Source organism: Sapajus apella, unplaced genomic scaffold, assembly GCF_009761245.1.
Source record: "Sapajus apella isolate SASKATOON/1434 unplaced genomic scaffold, GSC_monkey_1.0 scaffold31, whole genome shotgun sequence".
Taxonomy (NCBI): Eukaryota; Metazoa; Chordata; class Mammalia; order Primates; family Cebidae; genus Sapajus; species Sapajus apella.
The window spans coordinates 4865808-4877886 of NW_022436971.1; the positions used below are offsets into that span (position 1 = coordinate 4865808).

The 12079-nt window shown below is 48.6% G+C and overlaps 1 protein-coding gene across 1 annotated transcript in view; it reads left to right on the forward strand.

Moving 5' to 3' along the window:
* The first annotated feature begins 1598 nt into the window (after positions 1 to 1598).
* The window catches only part of APOB (apolipoprotein B), a 42216-nt gene continuing 31735 nt past the window's right edge, over positions 1599 to 12079 (forward strand). Inside the window, exons 1-8 of the mRNA XM_032293999.1 lie at positions 1599 to 1788; positions 2071 to 2109; positions 3150 to 3265; positions 4506 to 4651; positions 7698 to 7851; positions 8545 to 8700; positions 10080 to 10204; positions 10845 to 10930. Of these exons, the coding sequence (XP_032149890.1) occupies positions 1722 to 1788; positions 2071 to 2109; positions 3150 to 3265; positions 4506 to 4651; positions 7698 to 7851; positions 8545 to 8700; positions 10080 to 10204; positions 10845 to 10930 (889 nt within the window). The 5' untranslated portion in view covers positions 1599 to 1721. The remainder of the gene's footprint in view (positions 1789 to 2070; positions 2110 to 3149; positions 3266 to 4505; positions 4652 to 7697; positions 7852 to 8544; positions 8701 to 10079; positions 10205 to 10844; positions 10931 to 12079) is intronic.

Here is a 12079-nt window from a genome sequence, read left to right on the forward strand (position 1 = left end):
ATTTTCCAGACCCTTCACAATTCAGTGGTGTAGGTATGACCAGCCTTGAGTTGAGACCTCTGTAATATCCATCTTTAACTAACATTAATATGCTGTGGATGCAAAGCAACTGATCACTGGAGGGAGTTTGGCTGCCTCCAGGAGTTCACGGGTAATAACAGTATCTGAATAAGGACAGGTATGGAGCCCACGCAGGCGAAGATCTTTCTGTGAGTCTCCTCCAAGGGAACTGGGTATTTATACAGAGAAACTTCTTTCAGAGTTGACCCTTCAGGAATCATCAGTCTTCCCCAGAAGCTTGTTATATCTGGAGGTATCTCATAATTCAAACAAAGCTGACAGGTTGTAACACTGAGCACACACTGGCTTCTGCAACAGGCACGGTCCACTTCCCATCCCCATTCATCCAGCTTGCCCCTGGCCGCCTCCCACTTGCCTTCCTCGGTGGCCCAGCGCCCCCTCTATCCTACCTCAGTTGCTAACCAGCAGTTTCCTGCAGAGCTTGTCTTCCTGACCAGATTGCAGGTGCCTTGGGAACACGGCCAGGTTCAGACATTCGTTCAGCCCATCATAGCACCATCCCATCAATAACCCCTTCTGAGTGACCCTGGGTTAGTAAAATGAGTGTTGCTGAAATTCTACTAAGGCTGATTCCCTACAGCTGGGCAGAGGCAGCCAGCGCTGGCTGAAGTTTCCTGTGAAAATGGACAGTGCCTAGAAGAGACGGAAATGATGCATGGAGAAAGTTCCAGATATCTGTGAGGAACATGACGTGTCCTCTCTGCTGCCCTGCTTTTCCTCGTTGGCCTCCCCACCACTGGAGGAAACCCAGAAGCTGGTGCAGGTAGGGAAAGCCCTCTCTCAACTTCCTAAGAAGACCTTGCCCAAGAGGGGTGGGTCCTGGGAGGCTGCCCTTCCCCAGAGGCCTCTCCTCATTGGGGTTTCTTGAAGATAGGCACTTGGGCTCCTGCTGGGACCAGTCAGGCCACCCATCCTCAGCGGCAGTGGCTGGTCACTCGCCAGACCTCCCTGCATCCCCTTTCTCTCTCTGCCCCCAGCACGTGCTGAACCCCACAGCCACAGATACTGATCAGGATTAGGGTATCTGTGCAAATCCAAGGTCCACCAAAATGGAAAAGAAGGAGCCGGTGAGAACATGTCTCCACCAAGACAGTGTTCAGTATTGGTTCTCCACGTGGCTCCCAATTCAGTGCAGGAGAAGCAGGGATTTTGTCCCCGGGGTGGGTCGTCTCCTGAAGAAGGCACCCCTGGTCAGGGCAGGCTTCTCAGACCCTGAGGCACCGGCCATGGCCCCACTGAGATACAGGAAGGGCCCGCCACAACCTTGAAGACGCTGAGGGGAGGGAGCACAGCGGGGACCCAGCTCCGGGTGGCTGCGGCTGCATCCCAAGTGGGCCCCCTCCCCTGAGGCTCTTCAAGGGGAGGGGGCCCTTGAAGAGAAGAGAAAGAGAAGACCGTGCAGTGCGGAAAAGTAAACAGGCCAGGCCGGGCACGCGCCCTTTGGACCTTTTGCAATCCGGGAGCCCTTGCAGCCTGGGCCTCCTATAAAAGGGGTGCGCACGCCGGCCGCGCATTCTCACCGGGGCCTGCGGGGCTGAGCTGCCCTTCTCGGTTGCGGTCCCCGAGGAGCCCGTCCAGCCAGCAGGGCCGCGAGGCCGAGGCCAGGCCGCAGCCCGGGAGCCGCCCCACCGCCGCCCGCCATGGGCCCCTCGAGGCCCGCGCTGCCGGTGCTGCTGCTGCTGCTGCTGCTGGCGGGCGCCAGGGCGGGTGAGTGCGCGGGCGCTGCGGGCAGGAGGGGTTGGCTGGGGCAGTCCGGGGCCAGGCCAGGGGGAGGGCAGCCCCAGGGGCCAGGGCGAGTGGGGGGACTGGACCAGCTGGCGGCTCCTGCAGGCTCAGGATGGGGGCGCGGGATGGAGGGGCTGACTAGGGGCGCTCCGGAGCCTGCCGCCCTCCTAAAAGGTGAGACCTGTGCCGGGGTCCTTCACGTCGGGCCCCAGCACCCGCTGGGAAGACGTGGGACGCTCACGGATTTCTTTCTCTGTCTTACAGAAGAGGAAGTGCTGGAAAATGTCACCCCGATCTGTTCACGTAAGGCATCTGCGCATGGGGCGGGGAGGGGCGCCCAGACCCGTAACCCCCCTACACCCGGGTCCCTGAGGGCCTCTCACTCTACAGGGCTGAAATGGCTCCGTGCTGTGCCCGGCCCTGACCCCAGCAAGCAAGTTCCTTGAGCTGCTGCGCACCCCCAAGGGATGCCAACTCTCTTCTACCTGCCCTTCGGTGCTGTCCCAAAAGTTCAGCCTGGGGGTGGGGGAAGGAAGGGATTGTCACTCTGTTGACCTGGGCACGCTTTGAAGAAACATCACTGTCCTATTTATCAGTGACTAGTCATTGATTCGAAGCATGTGAGGGTGAGGAAATGCTGACTTTAACCTCTGTGCAGAAGTCGGACCTCCACCCCCTCCCTATTTACCTGACCCCTGGGGATCAAAGGAGCTGGCCTCGAAGCGGGATCCTGTGTGCTGGAGCCGCTGGGCCGGCGTCTGATGGGGCAGCACCGCCATCTGGTGGGCATCTGTCATCACTGCAGCTGGGCTCAGCACCCAGATGTTTTTTTTCTTCCCTTGTTCGGAAAATTACTCTCAAGCACAGTGGAAACCTCCAGAAACTCCTTTCTAGGAGTTTCTTAAGTTAGTTACGCCTAATGCTTAATTGAACTTTGCCTCAGGTATTTGGTAGTCTCAGAGTCACGGAATTACTACGTTTTCAAGTTAAAGCATTAGAGATAGTACTATATTTGCTTTACGTTGCCATCTCTTAAGTTATCAGAGGGCCTCTTCTGCAGATTTTCTGAGCCCCATTACTTGATACTTGTCACTCCCTTCCCTGTGCCCCCGATGATATATTCAAGACATGCCAGCTAATTTAAACATTAGCCTCAGCAAAAACATAACGGAGAAGTCAAATCTATAAAGGCAAATTAAGTATAATGTGAAGTCAATTTAAAAATAATTTGTGTTTAATTACCATTTTTAATTTCCTATGTCACTGCCCCTCTCTGCCCAGAATTGACTGTCCTTGGGAGAGCTATTTCTGTTATGTGGCTGACGTATTTCTCCCCATTTTAGGAGATGCAACCCGATTCAGACACCTCCGGAAATACGTGTACAGCTATGAGGCTGAGAGCTCCAGTGGCGTCCCTGGGACTGCTGATTCAAGAAGCGTCACCAGGATCGACTGCAAGGTATGGAGGACACGAGCAGGAGGAACCTGGAGCCCACAGCTTTCCCCAGCCCTGTTCCAGCAGGCACCCAATACACGACCTTCCCGGAGGTTGTGTACTGAGTAAACACAGAACTTCCCAGAACTGTTGTAATCTCATCAAGGTGCTGGAACTTTGCCTCTGTAAGTCTGACACATTGCTGAGATGTTGTCTTGCCCCCAAAATTTTGCAAGCCAGATGTATTTTCCCATGAACTTCCTAGATGCAATGGGAGTACATCATCTAGATTAGCAGCAGTGTGGGTCTGTAGATTTCAGCATGCGAGAAGCCCAGCAGGTGAGCTAAGGGAGGTGGGCATCTTGGAAATGCACTGTGAAATGCAGTTTTTATAATCTAAGTCAAACAGAATCTGTTGCTAATAAATGAATGGACAGAAGAAAGAATGTAAACATGCAGTTTGTTCTAAAATAAAACTTTACTTATTGAGACTAGTTGTACTCATGTCACGTACATCTGGAGAAGATCTATAGGTTGCTGTAGGGGTTTGGGTGGGAAAGGGAATTCAGGCTGAGAAGTGGCCTTCTTTACAGAGTGCTGTAGCTCTTGTGTGCTGTCCAATGTGCTAGACATGAGCCACATAGGGCTATTTAAATGGAATGAAATTAAAATTTCATATTTGTTTTCACCTTAGCTGCATTTCAACTGCTCAACAGCCACCCTGACTGTTGGCTCCCATGTTAGACAGCACAGATGTAGAACATTTCTATAAACTTATTTGAATAGTGCTGGATAATAAGTAGGCATCCCTTGAAACGCCTGCTATATGTGAAGTTCTAACTACACCCTAATAGATATAACCAGTTTTTTGGGTGACATTAAGGAGACATTTGCTGTGGAAACTAAGGATGGTCGTCTTCCTGTTCTTCTTCACTCTCACTCCTAGTCTACAGCACTTCTATTTAACCACAGCTCTTTATAACTAAAGTGAGTAACTTCAGAACCAATCAAAGGACATCCTCCTTCCTATGCATAGAGGCAAACTTAAGAAACATGTTACCCTGGAGGGGGAAAAGGCCAGCAATAGGACGAAGCCTGGGTTGGGGCCGAGAACCCAGGAGGCATGTGGTGTTGAGGAGCAGGCAATGGTGTTCCCCAGCGGCACTCCATTTGGTGCTCTGATTAGAGATTAAGCCCTGGGCTTCAGGTGCCGCCTCTCATTCTTGATAGACAGCCTCAGTGCTCTGCTACCCTGTATTCTCAGGCTGAGCTGGAGGTTCCCCAGCCCTGCAGCTTCATCCTGAAGACCAGCCAGTGCACCCTGAAAGAGGTTTATGGCTTCAACCCTGAGGGCAAAGCCTTGCTGAAAAAAACCAAGAACTCTGAGGAGTTTGCTGCAGCCATGTCCAGGTAAGGCGGTTGTAGTGAGCACATGCATGCGTGTGTGTCTGCTGAGGTATGAACTTGTGTATTTACACCAGGCATGGATGTGACTCTAAGTATTTGAATTCCGTATTCACCATGGATCAGGGAATGGCTGAGTTTTCACAATCATCAAAAAGAGAGAAGCATTATTTACCCTTCCCTAGTTAGGTTCCTTTAATTATCATTTAAATGTGTTTCTAAAAGATCCCATGCTTTAAACTTCTTGAGATTATAAAACTGAGATGGTTTGTTTAAAGAAGTGAATTCTTGTTTAAAGAATTAACGAGACTGGTGCTTGGTAGTCTTCGGTGTGGGGTCCCAGAGGGACTGGCTGCTGTGGCCTGCAAATGGCAGGGCAGGGTCTGTTCAGCACAGAGCAGAGGAGCACCAAGGCTTCAGTGGTTCCCCCTCCTGGACTGGCATTCAGCCACTGCACACTGATCAGCCACGGCAGCTGCATCTCTTCTGACTGATCAGGGCCCACGTCACACCCATTGTAAATATTTTCAACATCACCCCTGCCTTATCCTCAATCACAGTTTGTAGGGTCCCAGGGGTGTGTGAATACAGGCGGGATAGAGTTGTTAATTTGGTAGCATCGGAAAACTCCGCCTATATTAGTCTGTTTTCATGCTGCTAATAGAGGCATACCTGAGACTGGGCAATTTACAAAAGAAAGGTTTATTGGACTCACAGTTTCACGTGGCTGGGGAGGTCTCACAATCGTGGCAGAAGGTGAGGAAGGGCGAGTCACATCTTAGGCAGATGGCGGCTGGCAAAGAGAGCTTGTGCAGAGAAACTCTCGTTTTTAAAACCATCAGATCTCGCGAGACCCATTTGCTATCACGAGAGCGGCACAGGAAAGACCCGCCCCCATGATTCAATCACCTCCCACTGGGTCCCTCCCAAAACACCTGGGAATTAAGAGCACTACAAGATGAGGTTTGGGTAGGGACACAGAGCCAAACCATATCACCATCCTTGCCCATTTTTAAGTTTTGCTGAACATTAGATTCAGATACCAGTCCTTTCTCGCCAAAATAGGCTGTGAGGCTTCTTTCTTTCATACGCTTTATTTTCTCTAAGACTTATGAGGGAGACGGGTATGGTGGCAGGAGGAAGGAGTGGTTATTTTTTGGTCCTTGGTCTTCTCTAAACACAGAAGAGACTTCTGCTCTTGACAAGGAGGGCTTCCCAGGTTTGCATCTTCATGACTTTAACTGTCTTTTTATTAAGGGACATATAATAATTATACATATTTATTGAGAACATATGGACGTTTTGATGCATGTGAGGTATGGTGATCAGATCAGTGTAATTGGCATATCATCTCAAACATTTATCATTTCTTCATGTTGGGAACTCTCTGAGAGGGTGTAGTCTGTGGGAGATGAATCTGTCTCCTTTTCCTCCTGATGTAACCAGAGTGGCTGCAGCCAGGTCCTCAGAAACTCAGAGAGTCCCCAATGGGAAATCCATTGTTGACCAAAGTCAACATGGGCTTCAGCCATGGCCCAACACCATGCAAAAGAGTGACTGACCAACAAATGTATGAAAAGGAGCTCCAAATCACTGGTAGTCAAGAAATGCAAATTAATGTAACAACAAAGATTGTTTTTGTTTTTTGTTTTTTTTGAGACGGAGTCTCTGTCTCCAAGATTGGAATGTAGTAGAATGATCTCAGCTCACTGTGACCTCCGCCTCCCAGGTTCAAGCAATTCTCCTGCTTCAGCCTCCCGATAGCTGGGATTACAGGTGCCCACCACTATGCCCAGCTAATTTTTTTGTATTTTTAGTAGAGACGGGGTTTCACCATGTTGGCCAGGCTGGTCTTGAATTCCTGACCTCGTGATTCACCCACCTCAGCCTCCCAAAGTGCTGGGATTACAGGTGTGAGCCACCAACAAGATATTTATCAGCTTATACCCATCAGCCTGAAAAACTGGAAAACAGTGATAGCACCTGTTGCTGGCAGGCCAGTGAGGAAAAGTGTGCTGTCGTGAGCTGCTGGTGGAAATGGGAGCCATCGGGCAATATCTACTCTAATTTAAAATACTTAATTCCCTTTGAGACAGTTGTTTTAGTCTCTGGGCCTTTAGCCCATGAATATAAAAGCAGTAATGTGTGAAGATAGACAAATAGGGATGTTTGTTTTGGAATTGTTTGTGTGGTTAAAAAAAAATCCAGAAAGAGAGAAGGCAAATGCCATCAAATGGGGCAATGTGTGAGTAAATTATATCTAGCCATGGGATGGAATGTTCTGCATGCAGCTTTTAAAAAATCTGTTAGAGCTATACCAAGTGACTCAGAAGGATTTTTGTGAAATATGATTTAGAAAAACAAGATAAAAGTATGCACAATACAATGCCACTTGTATAAAACAATGACAAAACCTTTGTATGACTGTGTTTGCATTCACCCATGTTTACAGAGGATTGTGTGAGTGTGCAGAAACAAATGGAGCAACCACTCAGGCGTCCGTAGGGGGAGATGGGCACAGAGACTGATATGGGTAGAGAACAGAGCAGGGCTGGATGAGCCAAGCCAAAACAAAGAAAAAACACACCTGGACCTGGTGGCTTATGCCTGTAATCCCAGCACTTTGGGAGGCCGAGGCAGCCGGATCACCCCAAGTCAGGAGTTTAAGAGCAACCAGGCCAACATGGTGAAACCTGTCTCTACTAAAAATACAAAAATTAGCTGGGTGAGATGGCAAATGCCTGTAGTCCTAGCTGCTCCGGAGGCTGAGGCAGGAGAATAATTTGATCCTAGGAGGCACAGGTTGCAGTGAGCCAAGATTGGACCACTGCACTTAAGCCTGGTGACAGAGCAAGACTTGGTTAAAAAAAAAAAAATCACCAAAACATATGTATGTGTGCATACTTTTTTGAAAATGTATATGTATAGCTATATTCTATATTTACAAATAAATTATATCAGAAGAACAATGAAAGAAACTATGGTACTACCCAACTTGCTTTCGGTTGTAATGGAGAAGGATGTTTCTGTGACCACCCTTTCTCTGGGACAGGTATGAGCTCAAGCTGGCCATTCCAGAAGGGAAGCAAGTTTTCCTTTACCCGGAGAAAGATGAACCTACGCACATCCTCAACATCAAGAGGGGCATCATTTCTGCCCTCCTGGTTCCCTCAGAGACAGAAGAAGCCAAGCAAGTGTTGTTTCTGGTGAGGATTTAGAAAGCTGATAGCGGTGGTCCTTGAAACTCATCTTCATGTGTTAGAAGTCCCACCATATACAAAGCAGATCATGAGTCAGCTCCATGGCTAGTTACATAGGAAGCCCTGGATTGCCATGAAATTCCTCCTGTCCCTTGGGCTCACTGACAGATCATCCCAAGCAGGCTGATTAGGTTGGGTCTAATTTTAAAACAGTTGTTGAGGAGTCCTGACCACCCACCCCTGCTTTTATTTGATGCTGTTCACCTGTGTTTACTGGGTTATGGTGTAACACAGTAAATCCTTTGTATATTTTAAACACCAAAAATAATGGGATCTGTTGCCAGTCTCTTTTAAGAATTTCAGGTTTCAATCTGAGACAGAATTCATTTCACCTCAGTCCCATGAGCACTTTTGTGCCCATATCTTGTTCTGATTTCTATACGACACCATACTTGGAGAAGACAGCGAAGTATCCTGCAGAGGCCTTTCTGCAGACCCACCCTTAACTGGTTTTCCCACTCCCAACTTGGGCTGGCCAGGCACTAGCAAGAACACACTCTGCATAGGAGGAAAAAGAAAGTCCCTCCCAAAGCTAGATTCCTTCTGCCTTTTCTCTCAGGATCCCCACCCCATCCCTCCCAAGAACCTAAGGATGTTTCCTATGTTGAATGCACGTGGCTGCATCTTCTGCCCCCATAGGATACCGTGTATGGAAACTGCTCCACCGACTTTACCGTCAAGACAAGGAAGGGCAACGTGGCAACAGAAATATCCACTGAAAGAGACCTGGGACGGTGTGATCACTTCAAGCCCATCAGCACAGGCACCAGCCCGCTTGCTCTCATCAAAGGCATCGTAAGTCCCACGTCAGCACTGTCATGCACACCAGGCAGCATCCTCTTATTAACAGAATTCCAGAATGCTTGAGCTAGTGGGGACCTTTGAGGACAGGCTATCCAGGCTGTTTGTTACACAGACTACAGATAGGACACTGAGCAGGCATGGGAAGGACTGCCCAGGCTTCATGACCTAGGATCAGTTGAGCCAAGACTTGAGTCAGGCTCCTCCCTCCCAGCCCAGAGCTCTGTCTTTCCTCCTGTCCTTCTGTCACTGGCACCAAACCATTTTAACTCTCATCACTTCAGAGTAATGACTGCCCATTCCTGAGAAGGCTCCGGGGCTAGACGTAGGGAAGCAAAACCACCTGCTGTTCCTTCCCGCACGAGGACTCCTTGTGCCAGCTCCAAGCCTCTGGCCTTTGAAGAAGTCCCAAGACCTTTGTTCTCCTCCTCTCCCTCATTCCATGAAGTGGAGTCACTTATAGTGCTCTAGCTTCTTGTCCTTTCACCCCAAGTACCACCCTGATCAAACATGGCCCCTCTGCCTCCAGCGCAGAACACCCTCTCCTCTCTGTTAACTGGGGCCATGAAGCACCATATTACCTGACCCCTGCAACGTCTTCCAGATATGAGCCCCAGGCTGTCTCACTAAACATGAAGAACTTGAGTGGTCACTGTCATGCCTGGCACTGTTCCTGGTCATTGTCCTTGGGGCTGAAAACAGGGAGTCTGATGACCAAAAGGGCCACAGTCAGAAGAGGATGATGCACTGGCTTAGGGGTCTTTTCTGAGCATCTGTTGTGTGCTCAACCCCACTCTGGGCAGCGCTGAGGAAGGCACAGTGGTAGATGAACCATAGACCTTCCCCTCAGGAAGCTTCCAGTCTAATGCAAGAGCCAGGTCAATAAGGTATGCATGCTATACTCAATAAGGTGATAAGCTGAGCAGCGCAGGCAAGAAGTCCTGGGCCTGACCAGGAAGGAGAAAGTATTATTCATGTAGCTCAATGGGCAATGTTTCACGGAGGATGTGAAGCAGGAACCTGAAAAATGTGAAAGATGTGTAAATGAAAGAGACACGTAAGAATGGGCTTCTGGGCAAAGAAAACTTACTGAGCAGGTGTATGAGGGACTCTGTGGTGGGATGGGCATGTGGAGGATAAAAGTATAGACTTTGTCTATTGGGGATGGAAAAAGAGGAGTCTACGGCTTGACTCAGCTTTGGGGATGTTGACTTGTTACACCCCCTGGTCTAAATGTCAGGTACCCAGTTCTCTTCTTTCTCTGAGTTTTTCTAGTGGTACAAGACTCCTGCTCCCTTCTACCTTAAAGGTAAATGCTTTTGACAGAAGGCACAGGGACTGATCAAAACGCTTGCCTCCAATCTCATTCACAGACCCGCCCCTTGTCAACTCTGATCAGCAGCAGCCAGTCCTGCCAGTACACCCTGGATGCCAAGAGGAAGCATGTGGCAGAAGCCATCTGCAAGGAGCAACATCTGTTCCTGCCTTTCTCCTACAAGTAGGTCACCTGATGCACCCCTGATTTGTCATTTGATGGGTCAGTGAGAGCTGAACGCTTCTCAAGTGCCCTGTTCAGGCAAAGCTGTGCCTGGGAGGGTGGTATGGAAGGGGATAAAATGCAACCCATTTCTGACCTCCTTTTTAAGCTAACAGGCCATTTGGCAGAAAAGTCCTAGGCATGCAAAACAATCCAAGACCAATAAAAGATATCTAAGACCCAGTCTTTAATGGCTGTAGATTCAGAAAACTTGGGGATCATTGCAGGGGACCCTGGTTAGAAAAGGTTTCATGGAAGATTTGGGATTTTGACTGGAAACTTGTGTATCCAAATCCACTTGCTATATTCTTGGCTGTATGCCGTGAAGATACAAAAGAATTTCGAGACATTGCACTCGTTCCTACCCTCTAGCCACTCCAGACTAGTGGAGAGTATAAGGCACACATGTCCTTTTGATGGGAGGATGACTAGTGTGACCAGGAGGAGGTGGATGTTATTCATTCAGGGCTAACAATGGATTTACCAGTGCTTTGAAAGATGGGCAGGACTTGGGTAGATGCAGAGAGAGGGGAAGCATTCAGCATGGAAAGAATGGTATGTTCTGGCCATCCCTGGCATGATGTGCTTCCTTGGTTACCAGGAATAAGTATGGGATGATGACACAAGTGACACAGACTTTGAAACTGGAAGACATGCCAAAGATCAACAGCCGCTTCTTTGGTGAAGGTAAGACTTTCTGTCTGCATAGTTGCTGGAAAATCTGCTCAAGATGTGCCAGTCATGGCTTAGCCACTTGCCAGGCCCTGTTAAATGTCTGCTGACTAAGAAGTGATATGCACACTCGTGTTCTGGCTACCTCTAGTGAGAAAGCAAACTCATCTCAGGATGTCAAGTTGCAATGGCATAGAAGAAAAGTTCTCAATGCTACCTAGGTGTCTGTAAATAGAAAACAGGAACCCTAGGTTTAACATGACATATTTGGTAGAACTGACATCACCCATCCTGTGATAAGACCCAGAGCTGTCCCATACAAGGTGGACCAAGTGGGAGAGATCCTTCAGTGTCCGGCTTAGGTGTCTTTTCTGAGCATCTGCTATGTGCTCAACCCCACTCTGGGTGTCACTGAGAAAGGGACAGTGGCAGATGAACCATGGACCTTCCCCTCAGGATGCTTCCAGTCTAATGCAGGAGCCAGGTCAATAAATTATACATGGTATACTTGATAAGATGATAAGCTGAGCAGTGCAGACAAGAAGTCCTGGGTCTGACCAGGAAAAAGAAAGTATTATTCATGTAGCTCAATGGCAATATTTCATGGAGGATATGGAGCAGGAACCTGTAAAATGAAAGGATGCATAAATGAAAGAGACACATAAGAATGGGCTTCTGGGCAAAGAAAACTTACTGAGCAGGTGTGTGAGGGGCTCTGTGGTGGGATGGGCATGTGGAGTTAGTCTTTAGAGGTAGAAGAGACTTTAGCAATCTTGAGTCCAACCCTGACCCAGCATTTTATTGTATTTATATCTGTCCAAATTATTTCTTGTGCATTACATAATTGTCCTTTTTGTTCATAGCAATCTGTGATGTCAGGTGGTAGAGACGTGATTTTATACCCACTCTACAGAGGGGAAAGTGACACAGAGAGAGGCTTAGAGCTTGATGTAGTCAAGGCCACATAATATTAGAGGGGGGCAAATAAGTGCCCAGGTGTAATCTAAGCCAGGACTCTTCTCATTACACCACACCTCCATGATGACTTTTACCTCTCTTCCTGGCACAGATCACAGCAGATGGTGGAGGGGATGCAAAAGTGTCACCTCTCCCCACAAGCTGCTGGTAGACCCAATTAGAAGAAATGGTGGTGAGCACCAATGT